The sequence below is a fragment of the Euprymna scolopes genome, chromosome 26, assembly GCF_053919585.1.
Source record: "Euprymna scolopes isolate OS-2025 chromosome 26, ASM5391958v1, whole genome shotgun sequence".
In the NCBI taxonomy this organism is placed as follows: domain Eukaryota; kingdom Metazoa; phylum Mollusca; class Cephalopoda; order Sepiida; family Sepiolidae; genus Euprymna; species Euprymna scolopes.
Genome location: NC_136507.1, coordinates 56,270,923 through 56,295,026, shown reverse-complemented (window position 1 = coordinate 56,295,026; position 24,104 = coordinate 56,270,923). Strand labels below are relative to the sequence as shown.

The following is a 24,104-nucleotide window of genomic DNA, read 5'->3' as shown; positions in this document are numbered from 1 at the left end:
ATATAAGTGGATGGCTCAACAAGTATTTGTTTACATTAGACTTGAAGACTGATCATGCTGTAGTCGATTGGGAAGCAACCACACAGTATTTTGTTCCACAAATGGGATATTCTAGGAAAGAAACTTTGTTCATGGAAGTATTAATTTCTTTTATTACAATATTGCCCTTTGTTTGTGCCAGGCATTATAAAAACAGCAAAGGGTTAATGGAATGCATTTTATGGAAAGAAATAATATAATGGTTATATAATGCAAGTCGTAAAAACAGGCTTAGATCAAAGGAGGATTAAATCTGGACAGTATAGAGAGGTGTGCACATTAAGAAAATGAGAGTTTTTGGTTAGTAGATGTAAAAAAAACTGAGGTAGCTAAGTCAGTTGGCAAGGGAAGACCAAGGAATATATGGGAGCAAGTGATAAAAATGGACTGAAAAGAGGGATGTATAAAAACTTGACCAGAGATAGATTAAGATTGTCGGACTGACTTCCTCATCTTGGTTGTTATTGTCACAACGTTTCGGCCGTTTTGCCCTCCGGCCTTCATCAGGTGTTTTGTATCGAACTGGGGAACCGTTTGTTAGGAGTCTCGAACCCAACCCTTTATTATTATTACGGGGGTACCGTGTTCAGACTCCAGCTAGGCTTTGGGACATAGTTGCTGATTCTGTTTTGAATGTTACTTTTTCACTGCCTTCGTTCAGGATTGAACTCAGCACCTTTGGGTAACTGTAAACTTTGATACAATGTCTAGGACCACTCGGCAATATGTCACTAGGACAATTCTTAGTTGGTTTTTGTTAATGTTAAACCTATGTTGTTATTCAAGGTTTTCTCCCTCTATCAGAGGTGTCCAAATTGCATTCAGCTCTATGCTTGGTTTGCTCAGTAGGTTGTTATGTCCGAGCATGTGAGCTGGTTCCCCAGTTCGATACAAAACACCTGACGAAGGCCGGAGGGCAAAACGGCCGAAACGTTGTGACAATAACAACCAAGATGAGGAAGTCAGTCTGACAATCTCAATCAATGAAAACACCTCATCTCAAAAATACAGACAATTACCAGAGATAGATTAGTTTAGAATTTCTAAAAAATGTTGAATGCATGACATGTAAAACGGACGTTAAACTGATGATGATGATAAAAAAAACTTATTAACTTGAAAATTATAGCAAATCTAATTTATAAAACTCACTTTGTTTCCATATTTTCAAACTATCTCTTCTGAAACTAAAAGTTGCAGAGTGGTGCTATGGGCCTCAAATGATTGGATTTTTTTATTGTTCTTTTATGGGTCTTTAGCTGGTTAAAATAGTTTTTAAAGGGTCAAAATTAAAAAAAAACATACATTCATCTTAGTTTATTTTAATCAGTTCATATGCGTGTCACGTTGGTACAGTTGTAATGTCACCAGCTTTGAATGCTAGAGTTTTACTGTCTTGATTCAAACTGATGGCACCCAAATATTTATTTTTTTTGACTTTTGAAATCATGATTCTATAATAATAAATACAAAATCTGGACAAAGTAAAATATCATATTAAGCATATTTTACGATCGGGCAAGCCCCCACCCCCATCCCTAGTAAACCAATAAGAACAAAGAAGGTAATACAATGTTCACGCCTGAGAGCACGTACATTCATTTCAAATGGCGCTTATGTTGTGCTAGTAGCAATAGCTGCAGAAGAGGGGTTGACTGAGGGACTTTTTAATAAATTTACTCCAGAGAGTACACAGTATAGCAAGACTAAAATATTTTGGTTGGTTGTTTTCTTTTGCGGCATATCAACCATTTTTGGATGATTTAATGCTGAATTCAGTAATTTTGAAAAGATTTGTTTCAAATTTTTTTATATTTTTAAATATTTATTCCCGATGTTTGGTTTAGCTGTTTTGTTTTACAGTATTTCCACCCTTTTTGGATTATTTAATGACAAATCCAATAATTTTTAAGTTTTTATACTTCAAGTTTTTTTTAATATCTTTACATATTTATTCACTGTGTTTGATGTGATGGTTTTGTAGAAGAAAATTGTAGTTTTTATTTTTGACTTTGTAGAACATAATTGAGTTTTGTAAAGGAAAAAAAAAAATGTTTGGTGCATTTTAGGTCAGGAAGCCGGTATCTGCAGACAGCCTGATTTGGTAATACCAGATTTTTGTAGTTAGTGAATTCTAGGCCCCACTGACAAGGAATCCATAACAGGTATTACCAGTCCAGGCCAAAGTGAACCTGAGAGTAATGGCAACTAAAGAGCAACTCTATATGCCCATAGCCCCAAATTGGGACCTCAACACTCAACGTCTTTTAAGGTCAAATCTCGGACCAAGAGACTTGTCAGTTTTCGTAAATTTTCCCCAAATAATATACAGTATAGTTCAACTAACAAATGGCTGACAAAAAGTAGGTTCTTCACTTTTAGCAATTTGTCTCCAACTGAAAATCCAGAGAAATGGGAGAGTGGTGGTGGTGGCATGGATGCAGTAGATATCTGATAGAATTGCGTGTTCTGCATAGCATGTTTGAATTCTGTTGGACACACACAAGAAAAAAATGCGATTTATTGGTCACTCAGTGTGCATACATAAATAAAGTTAGAGGTTTAAATATTTTGAAAAAAAAAATTTGAAGTTATAAATGATTGAGATTTGGTCTAATATTTAGAATTTGTATAATTTTGTGTCTTATGTATGGCTGCTTAAATATCATTTGAAAGTGAAAAGAGGGGGAAAAAATGTAGTGGGTTTTTTATAAGATGCAAGAAATCAGGTCCTCAAAATATTTTAAATACTTAAAAAATATTATCCGCTATATCAAAACTTAGGGTAGAACCCTAAGTTTTGACCCTAAGTAATAGTAATCTGTAGAACCCTAACAATAATTAGCAATAATAAGTAGAACCCTAAATAATGTTAATACAGCTTAGAAAAGAAATTTGTGGTTTTAAGAGTCTTTTCAGTTTATTATCACTTGACACTAACATATCCAAACAATATTAATATCTTATCCAAATAACATTGACAAGCCTGTAAATATTCATCCTCTATGATATGCATTTTCTATTTATTTTACAGTTACTCCAAGGATAACTCTTGAAAAATTTGTTTAAATAAAGCGAAAAGAAAAAGAAAAAAGAATCCTATATAAAAAAAATATATATCTCATTACATTAAATTCATCACAATTTGTTTCAATTTCTTCATAAACAAGTCAGCCATTTTAATCTTTTGTTAATCGTTAAAAATACCCCCATAAAAAACAAATTACTTTGATATCTCACAACATTTGAAAGGAATGTGAAAGCCTTTAAACTGTTGAATAGAAAATCATTTAAAATGACTTTAAAATTAAAATCAAATCCTTATCTTTTTTTACATAGGCATCACCACATTATCAAGGCCAAGAGGCCACTCAAGGATGAGGGTTAAAGAGTGTACAGTAGGAATTGGACAATATAGTAATCATTAGTAATGAAAATTTGGTAAATTTGATAACTTATATGGAACGGTTCATCAAGAACTTATTTACGTTAGACTTGAAGACAACCATATTGTATCGTATTTACTTTAATGTCCATTTTACATGTTGGCATATGCTGTGTGACTTTAAGAAATGGACTTCAAAGTAATCTACCTCTGGCCAAGTCTTTATCTCTTGAGTCCATATTTATCACTTTCTCCCTTGTTTTTCTTGAATCGAATATACTATCGCAACTTTTCTACATCTACTAACCCAAGAATTCTCATCCATTCTTTCAACGTGAACATACTATACAAGTTTACTCTTCTGCACACATCTCCCTATATCGTCGTCCAGATTTAATCTTCTTGAGGTCATCAGAACTAAGCTTGTCAACTGTGTAATTCTCAAATCATTTCTTTCCATGCAATGCACACCCTTAACCTTCACTTCCGTGTGTCATCACACTGCATACACACGCCTGATTGATTCTTCCCTTGAATTTAAAAAATTGAAATTTTTGGAAACTATTTACATGCAATAATTTTATAAATAGAGATTAAAAACAAAATTGGTTGGTTTTATGGTATATCAACCATTTGAGTTATTTAATGCCGGATCCGGTCATTTTGGTAAAAGTTTTTATGCTTCAAAGTCTAAGATATAATATCCTCAAATATTTATTCATGATGGTTAGTTTGTAGAAAAAAATTGTTGACAACTCCACAGAACATTGAGTTTTCAAAGGTAAAAAAAAAAAAAAAAAAAAAAAAAAAATGTTTGGTACATTTTAGGCCAGAAAGCACAAATATTAAAAAAAAAGAACAAATCAGTTACTATGTCAAAACCCATGGTAAAATATGGTTAATGTAATGTTATCGGTTAAAAAAAAAGTTAATTTTGTGGAGTTAAGAGCCATTTAGGTTTATCATTGTTAAACACTAACTTTATCAAACTATGTAATCTCTTATCATAACGTTATTGATGAACCTGTTAATATTAAGTATCTTTATGATATCTATATTTTCCCCGTTTATCATGTACAGTTACTCCAAGGATTGTTCTTAAAACATTTCAAACACAATTGCATATACCATATTTAATACCCTAAAAGTAATTAGTGGACACATACACCTAATATTATTATTACATGGGTCAATTGCTAATTCTGACTACCATAAAAGATCAGCTGAATGTAACAAGAGTATTATTACCTCCCCCAACCAGTCCCATAATCAAAGGGAAATAATTCTTCAAACTAATTGCGTCAAGTTATTCCCCTTGACCTCGTTTCTTTGAAACGCAAATCATTTTTTTTTTTTTTTTTTAAATTTGTTACATGTTTAACATAGATGTCTAATTTATTTTATCTGCAATTCTTATTCTAGTTTATACATCATTAGTTGTACTTACTTGGCGTTGCTCGAGATGCAGTGAAGTCACTCTAGTTTTTAATTTTTATTTCTTTGCACATTTTTAAATTTGAGGTAGATGACTCCTATTATACTCTTCAATTCAAAATGAGTTATTTCCATTGCTGGTTTTTAGTTTTAAGGTGATTATTTAAAATAATATTGGCAGGAAATTTTATTTTAAGTAATTTTTGAAATAAAGTGTACCTTTTTCTTTTTAAATTAATATTCATTACAAACAAGGCAAATTGTCAGAGAGACGTAATTGTGAATTAGGAGGCCATATCTACAGGGACATCCTAAGAGGGGGGTTGTGTAGTGGGATATCTGTTCACATTACACTTAAATTTCTGCATGACAGTATAGAAAGGGAATTCCAAAGTCTAACAGTTTGGGGGAAGAAAATTTCAGATTAAAAAAACTCTCCTGCATTGAAAGATTTTACTACTTGACAGATTAGTCAAAAATATTTACATTAAGGATATACTAATGCTACGAGTTTAGCTGAGCACATTCTATTAAAGTACTTGTAAAACAAGCTGAAGTATGCAACAAGGTGATGAGACAGGAGTTGGAGCTTGATTGAAAGTGTGGGATCTGTTAGATCCCAGACTCTTTTTTGGACTTTTTTGTTCCTAAAGAGAGAATACTGGTGGATGTGGCAACAATATTCTGCATATGGATGAATGGTAACTTTGTAGAGATATAGGATATCAACTGTCAGATGTGAGCATTTCTCTAGCATGGTAAAAGGAACCCTCCTCTTTGCAGCAGCCTTGGCAATGTCTTGTATGCATTTGTTCCAATTCATGTTACCTGTAAATATGAGGCAGAAAAGTTTAAATAAACTCTCAGCTTAAGTGTAATTACCTATGGCAATCAGTGGCTGACAGGTTTCTTGTAGTTGTTAAAGGAAAGGAGCTTTAACTTAGTAGCATTGAATATTACCATCCATTTATGCCTCTATTCAATTACAGATTGGACATTATTTTCTAAGATCATTTTTTAAGTACTGCCTTGGATATGTACTATTCTATCACCCTGTTTTGATTCATCAATCTCAAAATTGCTTGGACAACACTCTTCTGTTGGAGTGTCTCAGGCAATCAGCAATAAGCGCCCTTTTCCAAAGAGAGAAGGCAAGGCCTGGGAGGGTGGACTTTCTAAGATTAACCAGGACCAAGACCATAGCCCGACAGATCTAAATGCTCCAGTTCCTGCCAGACTGTCGAGAAAGTCAAAAACATCTGAGCAACAATAGAAAATAAAAATTGGCTAGTCGAAGTGATAATACTTTGCTGTGCAGTAATAACAGAAGCTTTCTGAACTTACTCTATTCCTCCTAACTTTTGCCATCATACTAGACTGGCACTTGCTCCTCCCTGTGCTCCAATCATATCACCAAAAGAAACAAAGCTTCTGAACAACCGGAATGTATTCGCCATTCAAATATACTTTAATCACATCTGTGTTCTCATCTGACAAGTTTTGTAGACATAATCTAGAGAAAAGAACAAACACTGAATCCCAATATTTCTCTTCATTGACAAAGATATAAAAGCGCCCTTCCCTCGTTGAGAAACCAATAAATTTCAAAATAGAAACAAAAATCTTACCGAGATCCTTGGCAATCACTAATACCACCATGTTTTTCCAATTCCTGAAGGATTTCATCCCGATTTCGAAATTTGGTGGTTGACTATAAAAAAAAAAAAAATTGCATTACATATACACACACATGTATATAAATAAATAAAATAAATATATATGCACACTAGATGACAAATTACTCCTGCTGATTGCCTATTTGTGTGATATTGAGCACATCATTTGAGCAATCAGGAATTCTTATGTCAAGAACAAAAAGCAACCAATTTTAATTTAGAAGAAAAGTTTTTGTTTTTTTAAAAATTTTTTTTACAGACTGATGAGCTGAGATTTGGGCGACAAATACTTTGTTGATATATTTACTTTTCGTTGTCATTTTTTTCATTTTTCAGTTACTATTAAAAAACAATAGGCACGTGCAAAATGAATGGCTGATCCCAACATTTTGACCTTTCCCTTCACTTTCAAAATTCACCAAAATTTAGGAAATCAACCAATTTTAATGAAATTTTCAGTATTTATTAATTATCAATCACAGAATATAATGAACCCATTATGTTTTTAAAATCTTGGTGAAAATATATTAGTTTGTGTAAAAAAAAAAACAAAAAAACCTTCACTAAAGATATAGTTTAAAGTATTTAAAAAAAATTTACTTTTGATTTTTTTTATGAAAATAATGCACAGTAGATGTTAACAGTTAAAAGGAAATACTTTAGGAATATCACGAAAAATAGCTCCCAAAGTCAGTGTTAATGAAATCAATATAACTAGGAAAATTTAATTTCTTTAACAATATCATTGAATTAAGCATTGTTTATTCAATATTTTCACCCCCAAAAATATAATTACAAAAAATATTTCATGTGACTTTAATAAAAATTTAAAAAATATAACACCTTGTACACATGAATGTGTAAACACCAACACCAGATATTTTTTATAATCTTGAAAAAAATTGTTTTTTCTAAACAGTTCACTTGTAAATAAAAAAAAATACTCAAGCCGAGATCAAAACCAAAAGACAGCGAGTCAAGTACAATAACCATTAGGCCTGCTTGACACAATCTTTGAAAAGTGTTTTCAAGCCTACTTATTCTTAACATAAGTAATCTGTAATATGAATAATTCACACATGTGCATTTGTGAAACAGTTGACAGAAAGAAATTTGATCAGTTACACGTATCAATTTTTCAATTTTTACCCCTTAGCAGCCCTTTTTTTCTAGATGAAAACCCGATTAAAAACTTTTCACATATCTGAATACCCTATATACCAAATTTCAAGTTTGTAGATAAAAAATTTGTTGAGTAAGGTTGAGAAGTGTCCTCAACACATACACATTCTCACTTATAAATATATAGATTAATCTATTATATAAAGTATAGTTCTCCAGCTAAAAATCAAAAACTACTAAAAGATCCATCAAGTTAGATAATTCTTTTTCTGCATTGTCTTAGATGAATAATATCTAAAATTTAGAAAAAAAAAATTCATTCTCTGGCGGTCAACTAGTTCAGGTTTTCATAAAGATGGGGTAGGGGCTGGTTTTTTAGTGTTATTATGTAGTAATTTAGAAAGAAAATGCAGATTCATCCCACAAGGTAAAAGAGAGTTGTCTGTGTGTATGTCCAGCGAGACAAGAATGGGTTGGATGGAGGAGAAAGAGGGGTGTTCAGGAGAGGGATGGATAAAACAGGAGAAAGAGAGACAAATAGAGAGAAGGGGTAGAAAGATAGAAGTTTTAATAGAAATATGTTACACCTTTGTCCCGAGCAATGCCAGTTAGTCTGTTGTGTAAATGGAAATTGTGTTTTTATGCCCAGCTAAAAGTAAAAAACTACAAAATTAACATCCATAAAGTTGGCATATTCTTGATCAGTGTTGCCCTGAATGCATTAACATCTAAAATTTAGAAGAAAAAAAAAAAAAAAAAAAAAGCATTCATTCTTTGACCTTATACTGGACAGAGTCAGTTTTTTTTTAAAAGTAATTTAATGTACTAAAGGGAGGTAACTAATTTTTTAATCAATGAGTTATTCTCTTCTGCCAACTCATTTCTTGAGAAATCTAAATAAAAAGAGTTGTTTGTGTGTAATGTCCAGAGAAAAGAATGCACTAAACAGAGAAGAAGGGGGATGGATAGAGAAGTAGGGAGATAGAAGTTTCCATAGAAATATGTTTACACTTTTGTCTCAAGCAATGCGAGTCAGCTTTGTTAGTAAATAAAAAAAATTAAAGTTAGAAATGAACGAGTAAGAAACAAAGATGATCTTCTCTTAGAGTTCAAAGTTGATTTTTTAAAAATATGCTTATATGCTACATCTATAAAAGTGAACGTGTGTGTGTCTGTGTGTACATTTCCCTACGCAATAACTTTGTCAATTTTTAGTCTACAGACTTGAAATTTGATAAAGTTTCCAAAAGTTACGATTTTTTCTTTATGACATGAACTTTTTCAAGCAAATACTTTATTATATGAAATATCATTTAAAAAATTAAGAAATTGAAACAAATTAAGAAATTATATATTTTATGATATATGAAACAAATTAAGAAATTATATATTTTATGATATATGAAACAAATTAAGAAATTATATATTTTATGATATATGAAACAAATACTGACTCATCAGGTTGTCTACTTATTACCCAAGACTGAATTCTTCCATCGAATGTTTTAACTTCTAAATAGTCTTTTCAAAAGTAAACTTAAAGAGTTACTTCCTCATGTAACTTGAAATTGCTTAGAGTTGAATTAAAGCGAATAAGTTAACACTTATCGAGGCTAAAAATCACTCAAAGATAAGGGCTAACAAAATGGAATGCAAGTCGTGTGAAAGATGAAGTATATGATGAAAGAATAGAAATAAAGATTCCCAAGTTTGATAAGATGCACTTGAAAAGGGTTGGAGGTTACATTGGACAAAACATGATTATAACAACAAAGGTGAAAATAGTAATCTGAATGATCTATATATATAAGTGAAAGTGTGTATGTGTGTCTGTCTGCGTACATTTCCCTACACAATAACTGTCAATTTTCAGTCTATAGACTTGAAATTCAATATACAGGGTACTGAGATTTGAGAAAATCTTTGTAATTGGTTTTCGGTCAGAAATTTGGTTGTTAAAGGGTCAAAATTCAATGATTTGACCTTTGAGAACTCTACCAAACTTCTCCGCCAATTTTGGGTATAAAAAATTGAAATTTTAAATATAGGTTTCTTGGACATGGATCTAACTTAACTTGATTTGAGCCCAAAACAGTAAATCTTAAGGGATCATAATAGGGGTCAAAGTTAAAAAAAATTAACCACTGCTGTGTCTACCAAATTACTCTGACAATTTCTGGTCTAAACATTTGAAATTTTACATAAAGGATATTCAGAGATAGGACAAGCTTTTTAATTGGTTTGGGTAGAAAATTTGAGCTACCAATATATAAATGCATGTATGTATGTTTGCATGTCTGCCTTAAACTTTTGATAGAGGCGACGAATTTTCACAAGATCAGTATTGTTTTTAAGCTCAACCTTTCAGATGACAAATATCGAAAATTGGCTAAAAACATTAATTTCTTCACCCTCAACTGGGTAAGTTTCTACAGAGAGGGGGGGGGCACTTTTTTTAGCCGATATTGTCGAAAATCATCCCCTCTTTTCGATTGTCTAGCCTTAATTTAAACCTACGTCACTTCTGGTTTGGCGGTGGTCATAACAGCAAAGACGTCACTTTTTTTTTACCATTCTTTTCCTCCTTCGCGGTACGGGTTTGAGCCTGCCTTCCTACTATCACTTTTTTTTCTTCTTTTTATTGCTCAACAATGCCGGGCTGAAATGCTAGTATCTATAAAAGTGAGATTGCATGCGTGTGTGTATGTACATTTCCCTCCCAAACTACTGTCAATTTTCAGTCGACAAACTCGAGATTTGACATAAGGGGTATTGAGATTTGGGAAAATCTTTTTAATCGGTTTTTGGCCAGAAATTTGTCTGTCAAAGTTAAATTATTTGGGCCTAAACACTTGAAATTGTAGATATAGATTACTTGGACCAAATGTTTTAATTTGACTTGAGCCCAAAACAATAAATGTTAAAGGGTCAAAGTTAGGGTCAAAGTTGGGGTCAAAGTTAAAAATAATTTGACCTCAGTAATCTCTACCAAATTACTCAGCCAATTTTTGGTCTAAACATTTGAAATCCATGATATAAATCTTACCTGTCTGTTTAAATGTATGTATGTTTGTATGTCTGCCTAAAACTTTCGATAGAGACAACGGATTTTCACGAGATGATATCGTTTTGAAGTTCGACCCTTCGGACAACAAATATCGAAAAATTGGCTAAAAATATTAATTACTTCACCCTCAACTGGACACTTTTCTACAGGACGGGGGGGTTGCTTATTTCGCCTCTTTTTGATTAACTAGCCTTAATTTAAACCTTTGTCACTTCCGGTTTGGCGATAGGCTCAACAGCAAAGACATCACTTTTCTTTTTCGCGTTCTCCTTCGGTATGGTTTCGAGCCTGCCTGCCTACTGCCACTTCATTTTTTTTTTTTGCTCACTCACACATCTTCAAACACCTGGGTAACGCCGGGCACCCAGGGTAGTTTTACATTAAGTGTATTCAGACATAGGGTAAACTTTTTAATCAGTTTTTGGCTGAAAATTTGGCTGCCAAGGTGTCAAAGTTGAAACAGTTGACCTTTGCAGACTCTACCAAACTCCTCTACCAATTTTGGGTCTAAACACTTGAAATTTTAGATGTAGGTTACCTAGACAGGAGTCAAACTTTGTAATTATATATATATATATATATATATATATATATATGCATGCACATAAAGTTATGAACAGTATATAGGGCTCGAGCAAAGCCAGGCTGAACTGCTAGTTCAAATTAAAATTGACATTTATATATATATATATATATATATATATATATATATATATATATATTAAATCGTTTTTTTAACACTAATACATATCTAAAGCAAAATAAGTTTGGGGCTATTAAAATAATTTCCAATACTATCGATAATGTTTACGCATTCATTTAGTTTTTATCAATTACTTGTGAATTTATGTTGTAAAACAGAATGTCAATTATAAAACTATGACATCACGTCAAAGCTATACTTGTTAAGGCTATGTTTTAAGCTCTGCTTACAAGAGAGTCTAAATAAGTAGGTAGAACCTCAGAAAATTTCAAAGTTTTGGTTTCAATTTCCGATTATGGCATCGGGTTCATTTGTTGAGAATTTATTATTTATCATCTACTAGCCTGGACGCCCAGCATTGTTCGAGTGTTTGGAGGTGTGTGTTGAGAAAAAAAAGGTCTTTGCTGTTGCACCTATCGCCAAACTGGAAGTAACATAGGTTTAAATTAAGGCTAGTCAATCGAAAAGAGGGGATGACTTTTGAAAATATTGGCAAAAAAAAAAAAAAAAAAGAAAAAAAACGACCCCTCCCTGTAGAAAAGTGCCCAGTTGAGGGTGAACGAATTAATGTTCTTAGCCAATTTTTCGATCAAACGGTCAAGCTTCCAAACCAATCTCGTGAAAATCCGTTGTGTCTGTTGAAATTTTTAGGCAGACATACAAACATACATTTAAACAGACAGGTGAGATTTATATTATAGATGACATATTCTTCATTTTTAAGGGTTAAGATCTGATATTTTGGAATTAGATCTGTATTTATTACTAAAAAAAAAAAAAAAAAAAAAAAAAAAAAAAAAAATTGTGACCGAGAGATAGATGGACAAATACTTATGAGAAAGTTTTTTAGCTGACAATTTTTATAGCAAGAAGAGAAGGTGGCGAGTAATCAACCATAGAATTTCCTTCTACAGGGTCCTGTAAGTAGAAATATTTCTGGATATTCACATTAAAATGGTGGTGTGGGGTTAAAAGCAGACGTCATCCTTTCTGAATTTTTGAGATGAAGATTATTTATATTACTTACATTCTTTGGGCTACTGTTCTTATCTTGAGTGTCATTTTCACAAGGTTTTGGTCGATGTAACCTCCGATCTTCAAGTGTATCTTGTCGAACTTGAAAATTTGCACGGAACCATTTATCCAGTCATGGCTGATGGAATGAGAGCATGCTACTACTGTGAAGTAAAAGGGTTCAATTTGAAATTTCATCCAAATTCCCGATTTTGACAGAAACATTCTTAAGATCGACAAGATACACCCAAAGAAGGTTGGAGGTTACATCGACCGAAACGTTGTGAAAATTAAACTCAAGATAAGTAGTCCGAAGAATCAAAATAATATGAGACATCATTACCAAAAATAACAAAAACAAAAACAAAAATAACCAAGTTTCTAAATTTTTGAGATAAGGATTGATTATTCGTTTTCTTCGGACTGTTGTTCTCATCTTACCTGTGGCATAGTGGATAAAGTACTTGGTAAAATTCAGTTATAAGTTAGACTCTTCTGGAGATTAAAGTGTCAATCGTCAGTGCTGGTGACACTCAAAATATAATTGCAACTTAAGAATTCTTATCAAGTCATGGCGGAAAGTTTGAAGGTTACATTGACTGAAACGTTGTGAAAGTAACACTTCAGAACAATAGTCCAAAGAATCTGAATAATATGAAAAATAACAAAATATTCAAGTAAAGAAATTCATACCATGTAAGCCAATTTCTCCAAGAAATGAGAAATTCCACTGGGGTAAGCAACTTCATATCGGGAACCAGAATCAACGACCACTAAAAATAAGAACAAATTTCTCATTAAATAGGAAAATACTATTTTTGGCAAACTAGAATGTTAAGTGACTCAAAACAAGAAGTCTTACAATGTTGGACAGTGATTGCAAAAAAATACTCAGCTGTGAATAAAGAAAATCAGGGAAATTTTGTACTAATTTTTAATTTTAGGAAAATATAATCAAATGTCTTTGTTTTTTTTATTTGAAATACTTTCTTTTTAAAAAATAATTATTCAAATAGGTAATATGATTTTTGTACTTCTACAGTTTACAGACCAGGCTAAAATAACATTATTTAAAAAGCCATTCTTAACATTGGGAAAGGGGGAAGCTTTAACTATATTGTACTTTTACTTAATAAATTAATAAATTTGAGAAACTGAAGTTCTAGACAAAAGTTATATTACAAAGGAAGTTTAATAACAAGGAGCCAAAATAACTTCTAAATTGAGGCACTTAATATTCTGGTTTGGCACGATATTTATTTACTTGATAAACAAATGCATCCTATTCATAAATATGGAACAGAAACACGATACAAATGAACGACTTTCATGATCGTCTGATCACAAAAGTCGTCAGAAGTTTCTAGCTCTATTATATCTTTACTTCATTTCCCATGAAGACAAGAAAGCAATTCATTTTAAACAGACAATTATCTATTGTCCTGGGCTTTCGTGTTTACATTTCTTTTATAAGTTAACATATGTGCATATGTTTGTCATTTTTTTTATGCCTCGCAGAACATCTTTTGTTTTAACCAAATTATATCATGTTGGCTTAAAAGACAATTAAAAAAAAAAAAAAAAAAAACGGGACCCATAAAAATTGTTTTCAAAAACTACCTGGCAAATATACCTGGTAAACCAAGCACAAGACAAACAATTGCACTTAAGATCTCTCAGTTGGAATAAACGAGAGTGGGTGAATGTCTAGTATCCAGTATGCCCCATTCCCAGCTAAAACAAAATAAGAAAATTGAAAAAGTCTCTCAGCTTGTCCCCCACCCCCCACCTCTTTGTATATAGTACAGTGGACCAAGTCACCAACAGATCCTTTTTTTTTTTTTTTTTTTATACATAGGCATCACCACTTAACAGGCCAAGAGGCCACTCAAGGATAAGGGTTAAAGAGTGTAGAGTAGTGAAAAGGACAATATAGTAATCGATAGTAATGGAAGTTCGGTAAATTTGTTAACTTAAGTGGAACGGCTCATCAGAAACTTGTTCACGTTGGACTTGAACACAACCATATTGTAGTCAGCCGGAAAGCAGGAAAACGGAAGACAATTCCACAGGCGTGCAGTTCCAAGAAAGAAGCTTTGTTCATGGAATCCACGTTTAGGTTTAGGCACAGATAAAGAGTGGGGGGAATTATTGATAGTGTGTACAGCTAGACGAGTGTTTCTTGTGAAAGTTTGGCGAGGGGGGACCATAGATTGAAGCTCAGTTGAACACCTTCCATGAAAATAACGATACATCAGAGACAAACTCGCAACATCTCTTCTGTGAGATAGAGGTTGCAAGGAAGAGAAAAGAACATCTCCTACGAGGCTACGAAGTCTATTTTGAACTCTATCAAGGCAGGACAAGTCCTTTCTAGCAGCTCCTGCCCAGATGTGGCAACAATATTCCATCCTTGGACGTACGTACCTGGCTCTTATATAGATAGAGAATAGCATCAGCAGCGAGATATTTACCGGATCGATAGAAAGATCCCACCATTTTTCCAGCGGCCTTGGCAACAGATTTGATGTACGTGTTCCATTTAAGATCAGGAGTAAAGGTCAAGCCCAGAAGCTTGTCAAAACTTGAGGCCTCCTGAAGATGAGAGCCATTCATTTCAATTGATGCTAGATGTGGATCAGAATGTTGATGATAAAGAGAGAAGCTTGGTTTTAGATGCATTAAAAGTAACCAGCCACTCCTTTCCCCATTGTACTACATGCTCAAGATCAGAGGAAAGAGAATTGGAGAGAACTTGGTCGTTTACTGATCTAGCTACAACATGAATAATGAGCTAAAAGCTAGGATCATCAGAGACTTTTGAATTAAATCAAGAATTGATGAAAGTCTGTGGCCAATTCTGCAGTCATTTCAAGATTGTCATCAGAGCTAAAGACAGATTCATTAAGTGAAAGTGCCAAAACAAGTCATGAAAACAAACCGATTCATGTCTTGCATTCATGTTAGACTTGTTGAGCCGGCTTCCTCCTGCAAGAAGCAAGTTTTTAAGGAATATTAAATTCACAAACCGCATGTTTGAATAATAAATCTCAAATATTAAACTATCATGCTATTTTTTCATCTTGACTATTCTTGCACATATGATCTGTTATGTGCTTTTAAATCAAACTTGGACTAAATTCTGTGTATATCAAGCTCTTGTTCGTATAATTCTATTGCACGGCCGTGAAACTTAGCTGATGAGAGCAAACAACCTACGAAAGTTTGAGTTGTTCGATCACTACTGGCTACTTTGCGTTCGCTGGCAACAGTTCATGGCAAATGCTGTTTGTGTTTGCTGCAACATATTCTCTCTTTGATAACTTGAAGAAGTTTGAAGGTTACATTGACTGAAACGTTGTGAAAATAACACTCAAGAACAATAGTCCAAAGAAAGCTCTCCTTTTGAGACGTCTTCGTTGGTTCGGTCACGCTCTTCATGGTCACTCAAATAAGTTCAATGACTTTGTGAACAAAAATCGTTCACAAAGTCATTGAACTTATTTTTCAGTGTAAGAAAATGTGTTTGTAGTTGGTGAGCTTTATAGTTGAAATTAATTTGCATATGTGGAGATCAACTACTTTTGAGAACAGATTATCAGTTGAATTTTGAACAGCTAAGAGAGAGCTCGTGTTAGGGTTTGAGATTTGCCATCTTTGTTCATTATAGAAGCATAATAAATAGTACAAGTGCAAATTGATTTGAAAATTCAAATATTTCAAATTTGCATAGAATTTTATTGATAGTTAGGAGACACCAGACAAGATTTCCTGAATTTAACCCAAGTTCAAAATGTTTATAAAAACAAAAAAAAAAAAAAAGAAAAAGAAATTGAATTAATAAATTTTGATTAAAGTTGAAATAAGAATTCTTGTCAAAGTTTAGTAACATACATATTCACATACATATATGATTACTTCATTTAATCACAAATTATTATACGAAGATATAATTTTACGCATAAATTTTTCAGTATTTACTTCAGTGCTCAATACATAGGTGGAGCTAGGTAGTAAGTTATGAAAATATATATGGCAATTAAGCTACACAGAATATTCAGCCTGACAAATTCTCACAAGAATGAAACGCAGAATATTCTGTGTAACTTAATTGCCATATATATTTTCATAACTTACTACACATATATATATATATATATATATATATATATATATATATATAAATAACTACTTAATTTACTCACATAAAATTAATATACAAAAGTATAAATTTATGCGTAAACTTTAAGTATTTACTTCAAAAGTGCTCAATACTTAGGTAGAGCTAGTTAGTAAGTTATAAAATATATATATGGCGATTAAGCTACACTGAATATTCCGTGTTTCATCCACTCTAGGACTCTTCAGGCTTATGCGCGAATTTTGTGGTTGTTTGTCGTTTTTATATGCGCATCTTCTATTGAGATTTTAATTAGCCAATCAGCTTTCTAGTATCCACCGTGCCCCTTCCTATCAGCCAATGAGCATGCACTTATCGGACAAAGGCCTATTTGACCTCTGGTGTACATGTTCCTTTGTGTGTGCTCTATTTAGCCTGGATATCTAGTTTCTTGATCTGTTTTAAATCTAGGTTAGTTTTTTTTTATGGCAATTAACACATGAATGGAAGGAAATTAAATGTTGACATTCACAGTAAACAGTCAAAGAGAAAATATCCAATGTCCAGAAATGGGAATGTTGCACATACAGATTTTAATCTTCGTAAGGGGACATAAAAGTGGTGCAAAACTGTTCTGTTTGGGAAATTAATTTTATTAACCAAGACAGATTCTCATCTTGGGATGAGTATTCTTCATGTGCGTGAATGAAATAAATAATACATTTCAGTTCCACATTAATAGAGTGGTAAAATATTCTTTAAAAATCATTTTTAGGTTCCTGAGTTTGACAAAGTTGTATGATTTGAATTTTCACTGGATAAACTTCAACTCCTACCATCTATATAATATAAAGAGAAGAATCATCCAATGCCTACAACGCTGAGCAAAAGCAATATGTAATAACAGCAATACATATCAAGAGGAGATGGACAATTTAAGAGAAACCCTTTACTGAAACGACAATCTAGAGAGCATGACATCAGCTTAAAGAAATCTGGACCAAACACTAAAGAATACCACCCGAAAATTCACCACAGTTTGTATTGAAAGGCCTGCCTGAAAAAATTAAAAGAATATGTAATCCATACGACATAAAAACAGTATTAAAGAATGACTCGACTCTCCAGAAACATCTTGTACGAGTCAAGCCCCTGACAGAAAGAATCATAACTAAGAATTGTGTGTATGAGATTTAACGTAAATGTGGAAAACTATACAAAGGTAAGACATGTCGTCCAATAAAACTATACAAAGGTAAGACATGTCGTCCAATAAAACTATACAAAGGTAAGACATGCCGTCCAATAAAACTATACAAAGGTAAGACATGCCGTCCAATAAAACTATACAAAGGTAAGACATGCCGTCCAATAAAACTATACAAAGGTAAGACATGCCGTCCAATAAAACTATACAAAGGTAAGACATGCCGTCCAATAAAACTATACAAAGGTAAGACATGCCGTCCAATAAAACTATACAAAGGTAAGACATGCCGTCCAATAAAACTATACAAAGGTAAGACATGTCGTCCAATAAAACTATACAAAGGCAAGACATGTCGTCCAATAAAACTATACAAAGGCAAGACATGTCGTCCAATAAAACTATACAAAGGTAAGATATGTCGTCCAATAAAAATAAGGTTAGAAGAACATCAAAAAGTCATAATACATGGAGAATTAAAAAAAACTTTATGGGTGACCACTTATAGATGGAAAAGGGGAAACCATCTGTCCTTATGTTATGAAGTAAAAGTTATAGACCGAGAAGAGTGGTGGAGAGCAAGAAGACTCATAGAAGCAACGCATATGCTGGGTAATGATCAACTACTAGACAGATCTGGTATAGAATTTAACTCAATATGTGGACTATTAATTATAAATAATAGATAATGTATAGATAGATAGTAATAACTAGAAGGGAGACCCAACATTGTCTGGGATTGAATTATGATTAACAAATGTTTCACCTGCCAATACTTTTATTGTCATTGAAATTGGTGAAATCTTATTTTTAATCAAATTGATGGATTACCTGGTTGGGGACTCATCATGGTACATCGAAAGGAAGCTTCACATGCTTTCCTGCAGTACTTAGTTCAGAATACATTGTAGTCTACATTGCACTGTAGAGAACCTACTGCTGATTTTATAAAATTATTTTTATATATAATAACTTAAATTAAAGCTTAAATTGCAAAAGTCAAGTATCATGCTTCAATTGTGCTCTAAACAGAAACATTCATTTGTGAACACACCCCTGCCATATCAAAGAACCTATTGTTGATTTTATATGCCTGGCCTTTCTGTTTGTGCAGTGATAATGGTTTGAATTTAAGTTTAAAATGCAAAAGTCAAGTATCGTGGTTCAATTGTGATTTAAACAAAAACATTCATTTTGAACATGCCCCTGTCATATCAAAGAACCTACTGTTGATTTTATATACCGGGCCTTTCTGCTTTTGTAGTAATAAAACTTCTCAGATGCATTTGTGATGTTAGGTTGTATAAAGGTGTTAACTTTAGTCAAAATCACTTGTTCTTTCTTTCGTAAGATTTTTTTGATCATTAATACTTATTAAAGACATTCTGATACAAAACCTATCTAAGAACACTGCCAGATACATAAGGTACATTTGTGTGAAATTTCATAAAAATTGGCCCAGCCATTTTCTAGTCCATAGAGAACAAACTTCCACATACAAAGTTCCTTTTATATCATAGTAAAAATATGTACTAATAAATCGTGATATTTACATCTAAGAATAAAAATGGGTTTAAGACTCCTAAAATTCATTCTAGAATTGTCCACAAGAACATGTGATGCAGTGGTTAGAAGACTTGACCAAATTCAGATTAAAGGTGATCCAAAAATATGATTATAAATCAATCATGGAGGATGGAAGAAGAGCACACTACCCTCGTGAAAATTCTATGCAAATTACAGAGATCAACAAGACACACTCCAAGAAGGTTGAAATATTGTGCAAATAACACTTAAGATGAGAACAGCAGAAAAATGTGAATAATCAATCCTCGTCTCAAAAATTCAGAACTAAAAATTTTCTCAAGTTCTGAACAAATATATCTGAAGAAGATCAGAGGTTATATTCGCCAAAACATTGCTGAAATAAACAAAATGAGAATACAGCCAATCCTAATTCTATCAGGTTGACAAAGTTCTTGCAGTTTTTAACTTTTAAACACAGATTAACATACCTTGGCTCACACAAAAATTTATCGTCTGAAATAAGCACCATCAGAATGAACACGTTTGCCAAGCAAAACAAGTGTACTTATGTCAGTAACATAAACATTTTGGGTTCTGGTGACAAAGTCATTGAAGGCATTTTTTTATATTGCTACGGTTTTTGAAGCATTTCTTATGCAGAAATGTGTTGGGGAGTCGATAGGAGAGAGGTCTGGAGAGTATGACGGATGAGGCAGAATTTTGTAGCCCAACTTGTTCAACTTCTGCAGACTTGGTTTAGCAACGTGTGGTTGGGCATTGCAGTGGAGGAGAATTGGGCCTTTTCTGTTGACTAATGCCGATACATTTCATCCATTTGTTGACAGTACTTCTGCCGTAATTGTTTCACCTGTCTTCAAAAAACTAATATGATGAGACTGGTCACAGACCACCAAACAGTCAGCATGACCTTCTTCAGCATCGAACCATTGAGATGAGCGTCACCGGTTGTTGCAAAAAACCCACTTTTCATCGCAAGTTACAACCCGGTCGAGAAACAGGCCATTCTTGCCGCGTAAAACAAGGGAAATGACACTTTACAATGACGTTTCTTTTTGTTGGTGTTCAATTCATGAAGCACCCATTTATCAAGGTTTGTTGTCTTTCGAATATCTCAAGTGGTTGGAAATCATATCTGTTACATCCAATTCAACGCAGTTGTACGTTGATTGGTTTTGATTAAGGCTCTTAATTGATCGTTGTCAACATCCGATGGCCAACTACTATGCTTATTTTCAAGACTCATCGTCACCACAAAATTTCTTTAACCACCATTATGTTGTATGTTCAGTAGTTGTTCTTGGGCCAAACGCTTCGTTGATATTGCAGGCTGTTTCAGCAGTTTTTCGACCTAGCTCGTATTGAAATAAGAAAATTGTGTGAATTTGCTTTTTTTTCCATCTTGTATTTAACATATATTTAACAATAGTTTTAAAGCGATTGTAATTTAAATGATTAGATAGAGCGAAAAACACTTAAAAATGATATACAGGGTGACCCCCAAAAAGTGGGCCCCAACTCTAATTAGGCCCAGTTTCTTAGTGTTTTGGCCGAATGAAATCAAACTTTGGTCATAACTAGTTTATTATATTCAAAACATCACATCAAAACACTAGGGTCTTTGGCCTTTTTTTCTCCATTCTACAGCATATGTTCTAGATGTCCTCCATTTAGCTTTTGTTTTTTTGGGGTCACCCTGTATAAAGTGAAGGTATTATAACAAAAAATTGTTTGAAAATACACCATTTGAAAGCAAAATTTAAAAATTCTGCAAAAACTTTCTTCCCAACCTAATAAATATTTCATCAAATTGACTTCAAATGTTCCGTGAATTGATTATGTGGAATGACATTTGCCATATGTTGTCGCTAAGGTTGAATTTCATAATATGCTCAACTTATGTGCTTCCATCAATGACTAACCTTACTAAATGGAAGAAGGGGGATGATCCAACCTGTCCTTTATGCAAAGAAAACCCCAGACTATGGAACATGCTCTTAGTTCTTGCAGAGTGGCCCTTGCTGATGGCCGATATACGTGGCAACACAACAGGGTACTGGAAGAACTGACACAGCAATAAGTAACAACATGAAGCCTGTCCTTGGCCTTCGAGTCAAGATCAAAGTGTAGTATCTGTTCTTTAGATGCTGCACTTCAAGTTCTTGTTCTGTCAGTGGAGGAGAAATCCATCACGACTGAGACAAGTTTTATTTTTGTTCCTTTTCTCCACATTAATAAACGACCCTGGTGTCTAACTCTGTCCCGTGGGGAGACATTGTAAATAGGAACAACATGAAGCCTGAAGCAGCTAACATAAGCCACAAGTTTTTTTGTTGAAGGAGGAAAAATGTGGATCGGATCAAAACATACAACTGGCCCATTACTGGTACATAGCCAAAATATTCTTGGAATTGATGATTGGATAGTCGCTGCAGTCCTCCCTGGCTGACAAAGTAATTATCCAAAAATTATAAAAGAAAAGGGTCAATGGCCAGACATTGTTATCTCGTCAAGAACAAAGAAAAACCTCATCTTGATTGAATTAACAGTACTTTATGAGAGCCGGGTAGAAAAACAACAGATAGAGAAATATGAAGACCTAAAAAGAGCAAACTCGTGAAGGTTATGTTACAATCCTTAAGGCTGCTGAGATTGGAGCTAGAGGTTTCATTGCAGGCTCTTTATATCAACTTTTAGGACCGCTTGGAATTAAAGGCCGAAAAGGAATCGTAGCTAGTAAATGCCTCATAGAGGTAACTGAACAATGTGCAATATGGCTCCGGGTAAAAAGGAATACCGCATGAGTGGTAACAAGTGTCCACAATGCAGTTATCTCTGTGATAAGATTTATTTATCCATTTATTTAATGGATTATTTTTATTTAATTCTTCTGTTTTTTTTCTCTTTTCTATTCTTTTCGATACGAGCACGTCTTAGCGAATATGTTAGATGCAGCCTTTGATAATTTAAACATCAAGTGAAAACCGTTGCTCACTACAGGAAACTCTAAATCATTAAACATTTTTTTTATTGTATTGAGCAGTTCATTCAAATGCAATTCGGATAATTAAGCCTTGCAACAGCGAAGGTGGCCGATATGCGAACAAGCTGTAACAAGGAAAACTTATCTTAATTGGATTTACAATACCTTATAAGAGCCGGGTAGAAAAACAAAGATATGGCTCTAGGCAAAAAGGGATACCGCATGATATGATAGCAAGTGTCTAGTGTAGTTATATGTGAGCAGATTTATTCGTTTATTTAATAATTTTATTAAATTCATTTATGTACATATATTTTTTTCTTAATATATACATATATTTATTTTATTTATATATACATAATTTTTTTATTTATTTTATTATTATGACTTTCTTCGATATGAGCGCGTCTTAAAGATGTCAGACAGTTTTTCAACATTGAATGACATGCACAAAGGCGTTTCTCATAATAGAAACCACTTATCAAATTGCTTTTTTTTATTGTATTGAGCAGTTTACTCGTATGCAACTCAAATAATTGGGCCTCACATCAATGAGGGGGGGGGGGCGATACACAAACAGGCTGTAGAAAGGAAAGCCCTGAAACGGTGCATATTTTCTCCTGATGAACCGATATTATCTGTAAGATGCTATGAAATACACCCTCCGAAAAACATGATCATGTGAGTGAATAAATGAAGAAATGCAATGAAATGCCCCAGAAAAATGATAAACACAATTCTGTAAAAGAAAAAAAAAAAAAAAAAAATAACTAAGGGGAAGGCCCTAGAAAGGTTCATTTTCTCTCTTGACAACCGATATTATCTTTATCTGAAATGGATTACTTCACGAGTGAAAAACAGCTGATAATCATCATTATATATAAGCCCATAATGTAAGCTGTTTCTTTCAAAATAACGTTATTCGCTTGCTTCGTGGCGAGTTTCTGCTGTTTTGGTAGTAATTTTCACCCTCATCAAATTGCCTTCAAATGTTCCGTGAATTGATTAAAAAAAAAAAAAGTATTTGTGAATTCATCCAGTTTATTCATAAAATAAATCAGCTTAGAATCATTTTTAACAGTTGTTCAAAAATATATTCTATTAGAAAAATAAAAATCTAATTTTGTAGCAAATTTTTTTTTTAGAATTTTTCGTAGTTAAATGACCAATGAGGGAAGAAATATTTAAAAGGTTTTCAAATTTTAGAAATCCAATTATTTTAAAAATCACAATAGATATTAAAACGACGTTTAATTTTTTTAGAAATCCCATTATTTTGACGTAAACAATACTTGCCTCCAACTGTACAAAATTGTCCAAATTTATTCTGTGATGCAACTCGAAGACCATTCGAAAGAACTGTGACTTTTGTCTCTTGTCTATCTCTGCTGATCTTGGCATATTGGGGTGGTGGTACCTGGGGTAACGGTGATGTAAGCGGAATGGTGGGAATACTGGGGGAAGAACTGGAAAGATGCGCTCCACTGCTGGAGAAAGATCTGGAAAAATAAAAAAAAATATAATCCATAGAACACTGTATTATTTATTAATAATCAAACTGACTCACCAGCAGAGTTATTGAGTCAAAGTTTCAAATCTTATAGGGCCCGTACTATTGGCCAAATCCAACCTCTGTATCCTTGCTACAAAATTGAATCCTTGTACCTGTTCTACAAGTACTTTAATGGAACGAGTTCTGGTGAACTCCTAGCACTTGTGCCCCCTCGACATGCAGCAAAATCCCACCTCTTCACTGTTGATGTTCCTAGATGCCGGAAAGCCTTTTATTCTAATAGTTTCTTTTCTTGG

General features: G+C 33.3%; 1 protein-coding gene across 1 annotated transcript in view; it reads right to left on the bottom strand.

The window, feature by feature from the left end:
- Positions 1-24,104, bottom strand: part of LOC145248072 (mitochondrial-processing peptidase subunit alpha-like) — a 59,995-nt gene that overhangs the window by 29,909 nt on the left and 5,982 nt on the right. The window contains exons 2-4 of the mRNA XM_080109845.1: positions 23,592-23,794; positions 13,134-13,213; positions 6,487-6,569 (exon numbers count right to left, since the gene is read on the bottom strand). Coding sequence (XP_079965971.1) covers positions 6,487-6,569; positions 13,134-13,213; positions 23,592-23,794 — 366 coding nt within the window. The remainder of the gene's footprint in view (positions 1-6,486; positions 6,570-13,133; positions 13,214-23,591; positions 23,795-24,104) is intronic.